Raw genomic sequence first — 15,572 nt, 5'->3', positions numbered from 1 at the left:
GTCAGCAGAAAATACCAGAAGAGAAATAGAATTAAGATTAGCGTGCTTGGAATTAACGCCCAAGCTCCAGCTGTATCAATAAGTATATTAGCAAAAAGAATTCAAAACAATTCACGATACAGACAAACAAAATCAAAAAATACAAAGCAAAAACATACAACAGATATTGTATGGTGGTGGTCACCTAGCGCCCACGAGTCTGTCCTAGGCCGCCCTTCGGCCCTTCCGGTGAAGGGCTGGAATTGACATACAAAAGTCGCCTTATTGAATTGCGGCAGGGAAAGATTTATATGAAGCCGTACAATGGAACGGCGGCTGATGAGCAGAAGCATGAACTCACTGCGAAAGTCGGACCACCTCAATATACAACGATGATTACCCGGCCGGGCGCAGCGAAAGCAACGCCTCACTTGGCGCAATCACTATCAGATCCTTCGCCAGAGCACATTAATGCAATCAAAAAAGTGGTTATTTACCTATGCTATACCAGAACGAGAGCAATCTGCCACCGGCCCCTTCAACTCGAATCCACAAGCTGTTCAGTTACTCGGCGACGCATCATTTGGAGATAACTCTGGTTGGAGAGGCTCTTCGAGATACATCTGTATGATATTTGGTAAACCAGTAGACCGGAGAGTCAATAAACAGGAGACAGTGACCACTAGTACAGCTGAAGCCGAGCTGCTAGCAATATCCGAAGCAAGCAAGTCCTTACGCATGTGGGCTCGACTATTCGACACAATCATATTCTCTCCAGGTCACCCTGTCGTCCTCCAATTGCGGTAACCAGCAGACAATTTGCCTTTTAACGAAGGAGCTGCCTCAATTGCGTACCAAAGTGTGACACATTGAAGACTGGTATGTTCTTTGGCCAACATATTACGTTACTATTTTGCTGTATCCCGCCAATGTCGCTTCTTCTCCGTATGTCCATTTTGGTGTATGAACTTGGATTTCAATCGGCTCCAGAAATTCCCCTTGATGCTGCTGATGCTGCTCTCAGTCCTGTTTCCATTCTCTTCTAGATTCTTGCCCGTCTGCCCACTTTGTAAAGCTTGTATCCGCTCTTGTAAGTCGTGGGGTTCTTCCAGAAGAAAATTCCTAATTTCTAGTCCTTGCACAGAATTCGGCAGTCTCTCCACAATTCGCGGCCCATCAGGTGGCATCTCCCTTTGCTCTGTTACCGGACTGCTCCGTTGTTCTGGGACAATGAATCTCTGGCCACTATATGACTCCCTTTTTCCTGTCCTTCTTGATGCCAATGTCGTCGATGCCCGGAGGTCTCTATTCCTCTGCGTGTAGCCAACTGAATTTCGTCGCGAGGTGACATTCTTTTTCTTAATCCGGTATGGTCCATAAGGGAAGTCCTCGAAGTCAGATGAGTCAGTCAGACTGTTACAGATAATGCTGCCGGGATATGTGCTGCTACCACCGTCGGATATCGGGTCATAATGTGTGCGGTGAATGCTTCGAGCAATTGGTTCTTCACTTCCTCGGCCAGTCGGTGGAGATCTATATTTCGACCTTTTAGAAAACCGTCGTTGGCGAGGGAGCCGTGGATAAAACTCATTTGTGTTGTAGACACTCCAACGCCTTGGTGAAGGGAATCTTTCTCTGTTTGGAATGATATTATGGATCTTCGTTGAATGGCGACGGCCTGGAGATGAGCCATTAGTTGGCTTGCTGCTTCGGGGCTGGGGAGAGGTTCTAGGCCAGGAGACCGAGCCGGACGGTTTTAGTTCGTCCGGGAATGGTAATCTCGCCCATTCATCGTAGGGATTCCGATAATCATGGCTTCCGGTGTAAAGGGCAGAGACATCAATAGCCGAGACGGACTCATCACGACGATGTATAGAAATAGAGGGCTCGCAAACTCTGGAGTCCAAAACAGTAGCCCCAGACGCACTCTTCTCACTCAAATCGGTGTGTACAGGTTCTTTATAGACCTTATCGGCCACGTTCGCCTGGCGGGGCTGATCAGGAACAATCATGACAATATCTTTGGCCAAACGTTTGAGTTTGTCACCGATACGTAGATAATTCGAGAAGGCATCCTCTTCGAGGCGCTTACTGACCTCGGGCTGGTTGACCTTGCTTACGGTAGATTTGACGGCCGTTACTAGGCGTCGTGTCTGCAACAGTTCGATTCGTATATGACTGATCTGATTGTCCAGAAGTGCAATCTGGTGGTCGACTTTGACGAATATTGGCTCCAAGCCTTTCTGGGACTGAGTCTTAGGCATGGTAGGAGTGCCGGGAATGTTGCGTTTCGGCGGTAAGATCGGTTGGTTCGCTTGTTGTTGTTTTTGTTCTTCTCCTTCTTCTTCTTCTTCTTCTTCTTCTTTTTCTCTGTAGTCGTCGACTTCTTCGTCGACTTTTTCGTTTTCTTCGTCTTCCGCTTCTCGCTCCCGCAGTTCTTCTTCCCAGGGGTTGGCACTCAGCGCACGCTGGTCATCTTCAATCACCCGCAGTCGGGCCATGATTCCTACAGTCTGAGGAAGGTAGACACAAGGAGAGGCTGGTGAGGATGAAAGATGCATGGTAAACGTGGCCCTGCATGGTCTAAGTATTCGCGCGCAGGCCATCGTATTATGTGCGGGGAGAGGGGCGATATGCGAGGGGTGTAGAGGGCGCTTATCTCAGGCAGCGTCGCGCGAAAGTACTACTGGGGGCTGAGTCTTCCATAAGAACTTCTCAAAGATGAGGCGCCATCGGTTCTTCCCACACATTCATCACCGTGGGGAAAGCTACTCGCGAGAATGGAGTCGCTCCGACCGGGTTACAAGCCCAGCCTGATGATGATATTCGCCTGTCTCGGTGACATCCACGCCGAGCGACATCAGAAAACGAAGCGAAAGGCCGACCTCGACGAGGCGGTTTGGGCAACACGACTTGCCCTCAGGATCTCCTCCGCCGATCATCCCATCACCACCACCCTCCTGAACAATCTCGCCAACGGGCTCTGGCGACGCTACCGATCCACCGGCCATGAGGATGACTTGCACCAGGCACTGTTTTATGGTCTCCAGGCTTCGGAAACACTTTTCCGGGTAGAAGATTCAGACCGAGCGGCTGTGTCGGGCGCTTTGGGAGCCATACGCGGTAGTCTATACGATTGTCGGGGCGATTTTCAAGACTTGCAAGAGGCCATATCCATTACGCGCAGGTCGATCGATACCGCGACACGATGGGCAGATACCGCTTCCGTGATCCTGTTCAACAACCTTGGCGCATACCTGTGGACGCAATATTGTCTCACCGGTCGGAGAGAAGATTTGGACGAGTCCGTTGTCACGTTCGTCAAGGCTCTCGAGTGTCTGACAGACAACACCGTCGATCGGGTGACTTGTCTGATCAATTCCGGCCACGTCCTCGCCCAGCGATACCACCACACCAGGCAACTGGAGGATTTGAGCTGCGCCTTGCAGACTGCTCAGGAGGCTATGCATCTGGATCCGCAGAATGGAGATTTAACCACTTTGCTGAAACGTCTAGACCGTTTCCTCGACCGCCGTCACGAGCCTAAATCCCCAGTGCACTGGCCTAAAACACACTGGAATGCGAACATCGAGTCGGGGAACCCCCTGATATTGTTGGCTGTTTTTATATTCATCGTCGCAATGTATGCCTATCAACTCAGGACGGAAATTTTGTTCTCCATGGTCGCTTTCCCGTGTGGGATTATCTGCCATTGGATGATCAGTCGGAGACCGACTGCAAAACAGAGGATCTCTTTGAAAGATAATTTTGCGTCGATATCGTCGATGAGAGAACATCTCGCCTCGCTTGGCAAGTCGAATGAATACAACCCCAAGCTATTGGCAGTGCCGTTAATAAAGGTACCATTTGCTTCGTCACTCCGGGGAATTCAGACTTCAGATTTCTCCACATACTCGTCTTTATCATACAATGGGCGACGTCAATCAATACACTCAGTGAAGTCCGAGCATTTAGTTGAAAACCGGCCTTCTACCGGTCATCGCAGAGACGGCGATGTCAAGGTACATAAGGGCAGGTATCGTGGCCACCGCCTAATGTCTCCTCCTCGTGCGGGTCATGGAATACCGACGATTGCTGCCACGACACCATATGTTTGTGTGAAAAGCGACTACCCGAAGTGTTTCCACCCAGTCATGCAGAACGCAATACCGCAGGTTGAGGAGGATCTTTCGCGGAATGAGATGGGCTCCAGCCGCAGACAGCGAGAAACTCATGTGGTAGGTTCCTATCCCTAGTGGTAGAAGGTGTCAACATTAACCGATAAGACTCCTGTATTGCCAAATGATAGCAGCATGCAGCGATCCGTTGGAGGTCATTCTCGGCCTGGTTCATTTCAACCTAGTCGTGACGAAGGTATGGATATAGAGTGTAACAACAGTAGGTGATATGGACGAGAGACGTAACACAAGGCTTATACTAGAACAGAACATCAGAGTGCCATTTCGACTGATGAGGAACATACTCAATCAAATACCTCGCCTAATAGCTACTCTCGACCCGCGGATCCCCAAGACACCAGACCTGTTGAACACATTCCATTTCCTCTCGTTCCGTCACAGAAGCTCTGGGTCCAGCCAGAGAGTGAATACTCCGAACAAAAGATATGGGAAAAACAGGAGTATTCCCTGGATGAAGCGGAAAAGGAGCAGGTCTGTGTCATTTCTCAAGGACACACAAAACTCAGATTGAGTACAAACAGTGGACTCGCCATGGGCAATGTTACTAGCGCGCAACCGAAAGTTGTTGGTCAGTACTTTCGTGACTGAGGGTCAGGTTGATATGCTAATCAGGGTTGTCCAGGATATGTAAATTCCTGGGAAAGTCAGCCTCGGCGTCATCATTCCTATCACAAAGAGATGCCATTGACAGCTGGACCCGACAATGTCCAGAGTGAGACCGTCTTACAAGAGGAAGAGGCTCAGATTGTTGCTGTGCCAGAAGTAACCAACTTGGAGGATTCTGTTTCTGCGGGTGGCTCCGTTTATGATGTTGAAGTACATGTACAAGCACCCCTAACATCTATTGTTGAGGACCTGGTGCATAGTCAGGTTCCACGGGTTGTAGAAGTAGAAGATGAGAGTCCTGTGTTTGTTGAGCAAGAGGATTCCGACATAGACCTGGTGGACCGGTTGGCGAGGGAGTATCTGGAGAGTTCCACCCTGTAACTATTGAGACATAAATACGAAGCACTAATTAACTAATTACTCGGACCCCACCAGTACTACATATGCCTCCCCCCTCCCCATTATCTCACATCCTGCCCGTTTACCACTACCATCACCTCTATTCAAGTCAACCACATGACCTTCACCTACTCTGACTACACCATCGGCTGGATCTGCGCCCTCCCTCTGGAGATGGCCGCCGCCAAAGCAGCCCTCGACAAGCTGCACCCCCAACTCCCCGCAAGTGCCGGCGACCACAACATCTACACCCTCGGCGCCATTCACGGCCACAACATCGCCATCGCCTGCCTCCCCTATGGCAACTACGGCACCACCTCTGCCGCTATTGTCATCACCCATCTCACCTTCACCTTCCCAGATCTCCGCTACAGCCTAATGGTCGGCATCGCCGGCGGCGTCCCCCCCCCCAGAACCACCGATATCCGTCTCGGAGATATAGTGGTCAGTAAACCCACCGGCACAACCGGCGGCGTCATTCAGTACGACTACGGCAAAACCCTGACGAGCGGTCGTTTTCATCGCACAGGATCTCTTAATAAACCCCCCAGCGGAACTATTAGCCGCACTGGCGACGCTAGAATGCGATCATCTCCTCGACCAGTCGACTGTCCCTGTGCATTTAGCTCAAATACAAGCGCGGCTCCCGGCTTTTATATCTCCCGGTCCGCAGTATGATTTCCTCTTTGACTCCTCGTATCCGCATGTCGAGGGCAGCTTGAATGAATGTCATCATCATCCCACGTGCGAGAGTAGTCATCTTGTTCTCCGCTCACGACGGCGTTCTCCCGCTCCACGGGTGCATTATGGACTGATTGCGTCGGGAAACCAGGTTATGCGTGATGCGGTGGCGAGGGATAGTATTGCGCGTCAGCTGAAGGGTGTGCTATGTTTTGAAATGGAGGCTGCGGGCCTGATGGATCAGTTTCCTTGCTTGGTTGTGAGGGGAATTTGTGATTATGCGGATTCGCATAAGAGTAAACGTTGGCAGGCGTATGCCGCTGCTACTGCTGCCGCGTATGCAAAGGAGTTGTTAAGCGTTATTCCGTTGCAGCAGAAGGAACAAGGGAGTGCTGTTGCAATGGAGGGGCAGGGGCGGTTGAAGCAGGTATGATTGATATTTTCTTCCTTACTCTTCTCGTCTACATGTCGTGAATTGGCTGCTAATGGAGTGGTTGATGACGTAGCGCTACACAGTGCATCAGGGAGATGTGAGCATTGGATCGGTCGGTAGTAATAATGGGGTGATTATGGGGAACGTGATTTCTACTGAGGGGGATGGAGTGAACATTGTGGGATCGTCAATGATGGTATGTATGAGTTCTTTCTACGATCAGCCCGGCTGACTTGGTTTTGTAGAATCTAAGGCATCGCCCATGAGCCCGTGCATGATATACCAGCCTTGACGCGAATACAAGCACTTACTACTCGAGTCAAGTAGACCAATACACACTGCCCATACACTAGCGTAGACCATTCATTGGCACCTGACTAGATGGGTACCTATTGAAATCAGAACGGTTTGGCTTCCATTACCCTAGGTAAGCTGTCGTGTTTCCACAAGGATATTTCGTTACTATCAAGAGCCATGTGGTTAACAACAAAATTCTCCATTCAAGAGGCAGAGTTTCATGATGTAATTTGATGTGTAATGGAAAATCTACCAAGAATATGCATTTTTCGGCGGGCCTCAATTCCAAGCTGGCTGCTCAATGGATAATCTGCGCTAAAGCTCTGGCGGCGGATCCCGTGAAGAGTTGCTCAGTGTGTATTGGTCAAGCCAACTTCAAGGAACGCAGTACACATCGTAAAAAATAAATTATTCATAGTCCCTCAATGCATCATCAAGTTTATTTAGCGCCGATTGGGCATCTTTTACCAGTTTGCGGCGCGCAACACGAGTAGCCTCATCATTCACTTCAATGCCATCGGCGCGCAGAAGCACTTGAGTCAGCATAGTCTCGCTTAATTTCTTATGCTCCAATTTGCGATCCTTGTGGTTGGCTGGGACATTGGCAATATAGTTGTTACAAAGCGGCAATAGGGTACTCTCGAAGTATGACGAGAGCGCTCGAACTTTTGCGTAGGAAGCGGCAAAATTGAGATCAGGCGCTGAAGGGGGCATGGAAGTACTATCCACGTCTCTTACTGCCTTTACCGCCCTTGTCGATGATAGACTCCCCTTATCTCTTGGTGGTGGTGGTTCCATCAGCCAATTACGATGTCCGTAAGATTCTTCCACCTCACGTTCTGACGATGTCTCATCGGGCCAGTCGTCCCCCCAGTCAGGGAAATATGCTCGTCCTCTCGTAGACTTTCTCGTCTGAGACCCATCTACTGCTTTAACGTCCGAGATAGCATTGAATCCGACAGGTCGCTTGCTTTCTCGCTTGGTTTCTGGCCCGGGGAAACGCCCATAGGCAGTGGCATAGTTGGCATTCGTCAGTTTCCCTGGGGGCACTGATCGGTGATCTTCTGATCTTTCTTCAGCTGGTCGCTTTTCCAGACCGCGTATATATTTATCTATAGCCTCTTGCGGCATATCCGAGTTCGTATGCAATTCTTCAAGTGTGGTGCCAGGCGGATTCTGATCGGCATCGGGTTTTTGGTACCCGCGGAGAACCGCAGAAATATTCTTCGTTTCTACAACTGAGTGTCAGTAATATACCCGGAGACAGTAACTAGAGATATGTGCACCATATCTATCACCATAGTGACGACTTAAATGGCCTATAGGAGCACGTTAGCTATGTACTTACGTCATTTTTCACTGGAGCTATAAGACTCACCGACAACGTGTGCTTCCTCACTGTAGATGTTCCCCATGGCATTACCCTCGTTTCTGTTTATGTCGTTTGAAGTATTGCCATGGGCCATGGGGTCAAACGCGGAGGGGTCTTTGTCAATATTTGTAGGGATCATACGACTGTGAACCTTCCGGCCAATGAAATCTTTTCCGGAGGTACTATGTGCATCCTTGGTGGATTGTACATCTTGGTGAGATGACTGGGTCTGGTTTGGTGTTGTGTGGGCTCCTCTTTTGGCCTTGAGCTGGCTGAGTGCAGTGGAGTGTGGGCTATCCTGTTGTTCTGATGCGTCATTTAGGACTGAGCAATGTAAAATTCTGGTTATGAACAAGCTCAACCTTTCATATGGAGAGTTCATGAATTACTTACCTTGTTTTGTGGAATTTGGTATGTTAACTTCTCTATCACTAGCTAAGATTGAAGCCTCTGCCACTGTTTGCTTGGATAAACACTCAACAGAAACGGGCAATTTATCTGAAATCTTGTCTCGTTTCTCCCAAGCTTCCGTGGTCTCAGTGGGGTAAGTGATGTCCTGTTATCTGTTAGCCAAGACTTGAAATATTTAGAAAAGGTACCCTGACGGTCTTCTCAACGTTCCCAGTCGCAGATATTAGAATTTTAGGAACATTCGGTACACATTCTTTTGTTTTTTCATTCTGATCGACGCCTTCCTCTTCCCCAGAGTCGAGTGCAGTTACTAAGCGTTCACTGTCGCTTGTAGAGTCAACAAAATCATCCCGAGAAATTGAATTCGCAACATGATCGTAGGGGACTTGCTTCTGGCTCTCGAATCCGTCCTCGTAGCATTGAGTTTTTGAAGATACTGGAAAATCTAGGTTGGGGTGGAACAGCGGAGCGCAAGGTAATTGATTGACTCCACATTGCAAGGCATGCAGAGATCGATTTCTGGCCCCAGTTTTCCATCCTTGGTCATATCCAGACTCAACGCGCGTAATATGGATTGGCTTTTGTCTGCGCAATCTTTCCCCATTGTACGGTTCCCCTTCCGACTCTGTCAAGGTAGGGACCGAAGGGGTATCAATCCACGGGGTAGGAAAAAGCGTTGGCGCGAAACGTAACGGATTATAGGGTGAGGAGAATATCGTCTGGATCCAAGTTGGAACGAGTTGAAACAGATAACTGGGCCTATCACCACTGGTCATTGGGTCGTTGTATTTCTGAAGGGTCCAGCTGGACACAATGCCGGCCAAGAACACAATAAGCGGGAAAAATGCTCCGGCATAAAAGACAGAGAGCACAGGTGACAGGGATAGGATAGTAAAGAGCGTCAACAACTTTGATTTTCTTGACTGCGACACCTTTATCCTCTCAGCCGTTGGCTGGGCCCTCAGCGCATGTTGTCCCTTTGCCAAATCACGTAACTGACCAAGGCGAGCGTTGAGCTCCGGAAATTTCGGTGCGACCTCGGTGACTATGCGGAGCTCAAATAATGCACTGGCCAGACTTTCCAAATCCCCCGTGGATTCATACTGCCTCGCCAATAAACTTGCAAGGTTCGAGCCCACCCTGGCCATCAGGGGCGGGTACTTTGACAATCCAGTCTCAGTCGCTTCCAGAGCAACATTAATGGCATCGTTAAGATCTGTCCTTCTCCCCGTGTTTTCATAACGCTTTCCTAGGACACAGGCGAGGTTGTTCGACACAACGACTGGAAATGCACCATCGTCTGGGAGACTCGGAGCCTGAGTCGCAACCTGCAGACTGAAGATGGCCTCTTCCAGATCCTGAGGTTTCCTCGAACGTTCATACTGACTAGCCAGAATATTACCGAGGGTAGCTAGAACAGGGGCACGGGCTGTGTCGCAATCTGACAAACAATCCCGAGCCCATGTTGCCAATTGCAGAGCCTCATTCAACCTGGTATCTCTCCCCGTTGACTTGAATTGTTCCAGCAATAGCGCAGCCAAATTGCTCAACGCTGGTCCTAGTATGGCTAAATGGGTTTGTTTGGCCAAGACGACCGCTGTGCGCATGGTTGAGATCGCATCTTCAAGATCGTGACCGTCCCTGGTTTGGAGATATCGATGTGCGTGGAGTCTCCCACGGCTGGCCAACACGCCCGCCAAAGGGGGGTCGACTGGAGGTCGCGGCCTTTGGCTCATTTCTCTAGCTAGTATACATCCCTACAGACTGAACTTTAGTCTGCGAGGAAACACGATTTGGCGTACGGTGCGAAAAGTTAGAAGACGGTTGTGTTGATCATGCTGTCTCCTCTTTGCTGGAGTGGGGCGGAGGATGAGCAAGCTGAAGGTAAGCGCAAGCACGAGCAGGCAGTGCTGGTGAACTTCGCCACACCAGCTGTCGGACACCAACTACCCTACTTGTGAACCATGTGACCTGCGTATGCACTCTAACGCAATGCAATCTTCCGATGAGTGTGGCCTACTGAAAGGAGATTTGTAAAGACGTTGACCAATAAGCGATACTATCCAATGGAAGTCAAAGCCGCGGCGTAAGTTATTGTTATCGCATGCGAGAATCAACACCAGACACATGGGTTTTCTGGATCCACGCTAGCAATGCGGCGCGGTTGCAACAGGGCAACGAGAATATTGCTGCAGTTACGATTCCGGGACGGGCCGATCCGAAGATAAACCTCCTCCAGCTTGTGTCCCAGTGGTTGTGTTATGCAGGCAATGGGCGCTGACTGATGGTGTTAGATGATGCGGATGAAGACGGTGTCTTTCAGTGGCAATGAAACCAATTAACGAGGGCTACTGGTGAGGTTCCCATCCCCAGCCGCGCATGGGTCTATCCTATGGTCTGGCAGCAAGGCTGGTTGGGAGCGATAGCCATGTGAGCGCGGTTCAGCGAATGAATAACGAAGAGTCCATCACCCTTACGGTGAAGAATTCCGGTCCCCCAATTTGGCGACTCTACAGAGGGCGAGAGGGCGCTGATCCATGGACCTGAATACATTGCCCTGGCGATCACTCAAGCGGGGTCCTACAGTACCAACCGTTTGCCCTTTCTCACTGCCTAGGCTTACCTTCAAATTTTTCATGAAAGTGAGTCGAAGCGGACATAGTTCCTTCAGAAGGAAGATTCCACGGATCTCTGGCGCGATCCCAGAATTCGGTATGCGGTTATCACAATGTGGCAGATATCGTTCGAGCGGATCCGCCAGGAGTGACCCGCGGCGACCGATCTCCTGGCGTTGATGAGCATGTTCGATCGACGGGGAATCCCTGAGCGACAGTGATCAAGATATCTGAGACTTTCACGAAGCATTAGCGCCACTGCTAAGCTATTCTTTAATTCGACTGGAAATAAAAGAACGGTTGTTTGACATGCAAAACCTAGTGCAATTATCGGTGTGGGCGTGACTGGGCATGCACCAGCTGTGAAGCTGCTGGCAGGCTAAATCACGAGATGTTACTTATGCCCCCGGATATTTCCAGATGGGTACTACGAAAGCTGGACACAATGTCGATCGCCTGCGCATGCCAAGAGTGTGCTGAAAGCGCCATGACTCTTATCACTTCACAGACTCTTAAGTGTAGCTTATTTGATTCATGAAATCCCAGAAACACTACTATGTCTATCTATGAGTGGAGCTGGGAGGGATACAACGCCGCAGGGCAGCAGGTCGACTCTAGCGCTTGCAGGGCTTTAGTAATTATGTACCTGGTCCACCGTGAGCGGTAAACCGGAGCAAGGCAACTTGACAGGGGGAATGTGTGATGGCAAAAAGCAAGGCAGGTTTAGCCGATTGGCCACGTCATCTGTGCAGGACTGAGAGTACAGCGGCAAGACACCAATTCCAGGAAAAACTAGCAATTGGTAAAAATACAAAAAAACATACAACAGATATTGTATGTCGGTAGTCACCTAGCGCCCACGAGTTTGTCCTAGCCGGCTCGCCGCCCTAGCGGGGCGCCGCTCCAGCCCTTCACCTGAAGGGCCGGAATTGACATACAAAAGTCGCCTTTGTAAATTCCGACAGGGAAAGATTTAACGAGGTGCTAGAACGCAGATGAGGGATAAAATGAATGGTTTTTGCTCTTGTTCACCGGGCCATCTTCACAGCTGCTGCTATAGATCTCTCACTCGGTCGCCTTCTCTCTGATCTCCACTATGAGGAACAAAAAAAGTGGTTATCTCTTGATCGATCTTGTTAAGATCGACAACAAGATAAAAGGTTTAATTAAAACAATACTAAAACATTACGAAAACCGCGACTCCGAGTCGGAGGACCTTATTTGACTTCAAGTTCTATTAGGATCCTTGAATATACTATAATTAAGATTATCTTAGTAGTTAATTTCAAGGTTTCTGGGCATTCAAGTATTCATGAAGAAGGCCCCGATTAAGCCAGCTCAGCAACTGGTTTGTTAGAACCCGGCATTTCAGCATGCATATCCGATTTCGAGGCCAGTTCAGCACGTGCCTCTGCTGATAGTTCAGAAGGACCCGCAGCGTGCTCGGAGTACGTCGATTTTTGACTCTCTTCGGGTTGGAGCCGCTTCTTACGCCGAAGCATTGCGTACCAAACTAAAGCAATAACCACCGCTAGTCCAGCCACTCCACCCACCACTCCACCGGCAATTGCACCGGGATTATTGCCATGCGACTTCTCGGCTGATGCTTGAGACGCGGTTGTTTGCGACGTAGTTGACTGAGACGATGTTTTTATTTCAAATCCGGGAACACGTTTCTGTATCAAGGAGGCCAGCGTAGCATCTGCAAAACCCGCAGCGGGCACTGTAACTGTGGCTCCTCCAGTAGGTCTATATAATCATTAATTTGGGATGCATAAGTGGTTGTTTTCAAAACATACCCTCCGCCGATCTTGTTGTAGATGATTGATGGGACCTCATAGCTAGCAGTGGTATTGAGGCTTTTTTGCCACTCATATGTCGAGAGATCCAAAACACGCACTGGCTCAAACGCGTTACTGCATGCTCCGTCTGTGAGTGAATATGCCCCAGCGTGTACATCGCCTCCAAGGACGATCATCTGTGTACCATGAAACAATTGGCATTCGCCGATGGAAGTGCGACCAATAGTCTTATTAACTTGCTGTTCTGTATTGGTCTTGTTCGATAGTTCGGTTGCATTTATCCATTGGAAAGATGGAATCGAAAGAATACGAACATCTTCGTACGCGCGCTGATCTGTCAAGCTCCATCCACCGTAGACTGATATATGGAATGCGCTGCGGTCGGGTGACACCGCAGCCACAGCACAGAATGAATCTAGGTCAAGGCGTAGGTTGCTACCAGACGTCTCTTGCATCCACCATGTATGAGAAGCGATGTCGTATACATAGACGGTATTCCAATCAGCAGGATAGGGCCAACCTGAATCAGGGCTCATTCCCTCAGTGACCTGATCCGTAAGTTAGCAAGATAAGAGCGAAGGGTTATTCAGAAGCATGGTTTGGTGCGCGGTAGAGGGATAGCTAACATTTCCACCTCCAAAGCTAATGAGCATGCCATCCGTACTGGCTGGAATATAGAGGAGAGTTCCAGCGTTTAGATTTGGCACATTGACGCCATGAGATCCCTGGTTGAGAGTCTCATTCGTCCATGTCAGGTTGTTCGGATCGGATGAATTGAATCGTATCATGCCTTCCATGTAAGGACCACTTCCACCAAAGATGAACCCAAGACCCAATTCTGGAACACTGGCAGTTTGCGCAGTCGACCGATTCCCGAAGTTGAATTTTCCACCGCTCACCTCGACCTCTTTCCATACGCCAGACGAAACATTATAGAATGAAACTGTGTCAATGGCGGTATCAAATCCACCGCCAAAAAAGTACATACTGTCATTCGTTCTCCACATTGCGCCGTTAGATCCTGGGTATTCGGCCATTTGATGTGCGACACTTATGTCGGAGTTTATAGTATCGGTATGAAGTGCGGACTTGGGAATCGTGCTTTCAACGGGGAATTGACTGTCGAGGTCTATATAATATAGCGTCGAGCCTGCCTTCTTAGTATCATGATTCATCGCTCCTATGGGGAGAGCCTACTAGGTTCGATCACTTGTCCATCATAGGAAACTGTGCTGTAATTCCCGCCCATGAAATACAATCGATCGTCCATGAGGCTAACTGTAGCGAATAAGCATCAACAACTCCAAAACCGAATTCGAGCGAGTAAGCTGTCATACTTCTAGGCCCAGAGATGTAGCAAATATCACCTGCTGAGCATGATGCTTGACGGGACAAGGCCAGTGCCCCGAGAACTGCGGAGAGCCATGGTCTCATGGCTAGGTGTCGCTAAATAGCGTAAAGTGATGTTTGGGGAAGAACAGTTCGGAGAGAAAGTTTTATCTACGAACACACCCTATTTAAATATTTGGGGTAAGAAGCTTTACCCTTCAGGCGCGGGCCGCGCCCCTTTAATGCACATTTATTCAGGCAGGACGGCTTGAACGGCCCCCAATACTGTCGCGAAATGTATACCATTACTAGTCGGATACACTTCCAAATTGCTTGGCATTATTAGGTAAACTGCTTACAAAGCGGTAATTGCACGTTAACTAAATAGTTTTCATCCAGTATTTTAGAAATGCAGACTTATTGCGATTTCCATACCAGTACCAAATAACGGTTAGTGGCCTATTATAGACCACGAAAATAGTGGAGACAGCGGAATGTTGCGATTATTTTGGCCCAACAAGGACAAGGATCCGATTAGTCTTGCATAGAAGCCAAGGCACCATTCTAGGTCGAAAAAAAATCAAGGCTACAGCCTGGTGGCTCCGGACTGATAGGAAGCGCACGTGAGGAAGGCTCGTGGAGACGATCTCCACCCCTCGAGCACGTTGAACTCGTCTTTCACCAGGCACACGTTTCTAAGGAATCAGTTTGATTCACCACATTTTCCATACTCATTGTATTCAGAAGAATGAACATCGCTTCAACTTGGTGATAGGGTAAAGCTAAGCCGGAGAAATAATAGGTCCATTTTACAGGTGATAGTATGCAGATCCACCACATCGATCAGAGCATCAGTATATACAGCAGTAATTAGTTAGTATGTAGCAAAAGAAAAAATACACAGAAAAGTGCTGCGGCGAAGTATGAGATTTAATGAGGTGTTTACTTTCACCGGTGTTGGCAAGTCCCTGTCGAGACCAGGTGAACTTTATTCCGAAGAAACTACATAATCTACCGCCTCCACGTTGGAACGACAGGCCATCAACTCAAGAAGAGATAGGCGTGTAATCTGGCTAAAAATGAGTACGAAAATAATATATTATTCAACACCAGTTCGCTAAGACCCGTAGCAATATTTTCTTTTGTAGATTTCAGGCCTGTGTTTGAACATTCAGGACAGGTCTTGAACGGGTGCAAAAAAGGATTGACTTATAGCGGTCGCAGATTCATCGCGGTCTCTTTATTGAGGTGGCTTTGCACGTACCTCAACAATTTATATAACATCTCGTTTCTGAACACAGCAGGTAATAATATGAACGTGCTTGCTTTCAGGGGTAATTAGCTGCTCCTAGAGTAAGGAGCTATTGGGAAACACGTATCTCTAGCTAGGTGAAGGAGTCATAATAGTGCTTACCTTATCTAATATCGGCAATTAACAGCCTCTTGTAT

The 15,572-nt window shown here is 48.8% G+C and overlaps 7 protein-coding genes across 7 annotated transcripts; 3 read left to right on the top strand and 4 right to left on the bottom strand.

Annotated features, from left to right (window-relative positions):
• Positions 1 to 887: 887 nt before the first annotated feature.
• On the bottom strand, positions 888 to 2,480 carry N7509_012678 (uncharacterized protein; the record flags this gene model as incomplete). Its single annotated transcript, XM_056637315.1, has 1 exon — positions 888 to 2,480. The coding sequence occupies one exon, from the start codon at positions 2,478 to 2,480 to the stop codon at positions 888 to 890; it is 1,593 nt and encodes a 530-aa protein (XP_056483345.1).
• A 279-nt stretch (positions 2,481 to 2,759) lies between these two features.
• On the top strand, positions 2,760 to 4,235 carry N7509_012677 (uncharacterized protein; the record flags this gene model as incomplete). Its single annotated transcript, XM_056637314.1, has 1 exon — positions 2,760 to 4,235. The coding sequence occupies one exon, from the start codon at positions 2,760 to 2,762 to the stop codon at positions 4,233 to 4,235; it is 1,476 nt and encodes a 491-aa protein (XP_056483344.1).
• A 621-nt stretch (positions 4,236 to 4,856) lies between these two features.
• Positions 4,857 to 5,165, top strand: N7509_012676 (uncharacterized protein; the record flags this gene model as incomplete). Its single annotated transcript, XM_056637313.1, has 1 exon — positions 4,857 to 5,165. The coding sequence occupies one exon, from the start codon at positions 4,857 to 4,859 to the stop codon at positions 5,163 to 5,165; it is 309 nt and encodes a 102-aa protein (XP_056483343.1).
• Positions 5,166 to 6,069: 904 nt separating this feature from the next.
• N7509_012675 (BAG family molecular chaperone regulator) lies at positions 6,070 to 7,725 on the bottom strand (the record flags this gene model as incomplete). Its single annotated transcript, XM_056637312.1, has 2 exons — positions 6,070 to 6,096; positions 7,063 to 7,725. The coding sequence occupies 2 exons, from the start codon at positions 7,723 to 7,725 to the stop codon at positions 6,070 to 6,072; spliced, it is 690 nt and encodes a 229-aa protein (XP_056483342.1).
• Positions 7,726 to 8,532: 807 nt separating this feature from the next.
• Positions 8,533 to 9,984, bottom strand: N7509_012674 (uncharacterized protein; the record flags this gene model as incomplete). The annotated part of the gene is made up of 1 exon (XM_056637311.1): positions 8,533 to 9,984. The coding sequence occupies one exon, from the start codon at positions 9,982 to 9,984 to the stop codon at positions 8,533 to 8,535; it is 1,452 nt and encodes a 483-aa protein (XP_056483341.1).
• A 228-nt stretch (positions 9,985 to 10,212) lies between these two features.
• N7509_012673 (uncharacterized protein) lies at positions 10,213 to 10,658 on the top strand (the record flags this gene model as incomplete). The annotated part of the gene is made up of 2 exons (XM_056637310.1): positions 10,213 to 10,261; positions 10,501 to 10,658. The coding sequence occupies 2 exons, from the start codon at positions 10,213 to 10,215 to the stop codon at positions 10,656 to 10,658; spliced, it is 207 nt and encodes a 68-aa protein (XP_056483340.1).
• Positions 10,659 to 12,320: 1,662 nt separating this feature from the next.
• N7509_012672 (uncharacterized protein) lies at positions 12,321 to 13,969 on the bottom strand (the record flags this gene model as incomplete). The annotated part of the gene is made up of 3 exons (XM_056637309.1): positions 12,321 to 12,741; positions 12,792 to 13,342; positions 13,421 to 13,969. The coding sequence occupies 3 exons, from the start codon at positions 13,967 to 13,969 to the stop codon at positions 12,321 to 12,323; spliced, it is 1,521 nt and encodes a 506-aa protein (XP_056483339.1).
• Positions 13,970 to 15,572: the final 1,603 nt, after the last annotated feature.

The sequence above is a fragment of the Penicillium cosmopolitanum genome (genome assembly GCF_028827165.1).
Source record: "Penicillium cosmopolitanum strain IBT 29677 chromosome Unknown utg000011l:1.0-3548175.0:1.0-3550911.0, whole genome shotgun sequence".
Classification (NCBI taxonomy): Eukaryota; Fungi; Ascomycota; class Eurotiomycetes; order Eurotiales; family Aspergillaceae; genus Penicillium; species Penicillium cosmopolitanum.
The sequence above is the reverse complement of the archived record's forward strand: the minus strand, read 5'-3'. Positions and strand labels throughout refer to the sequence as shown.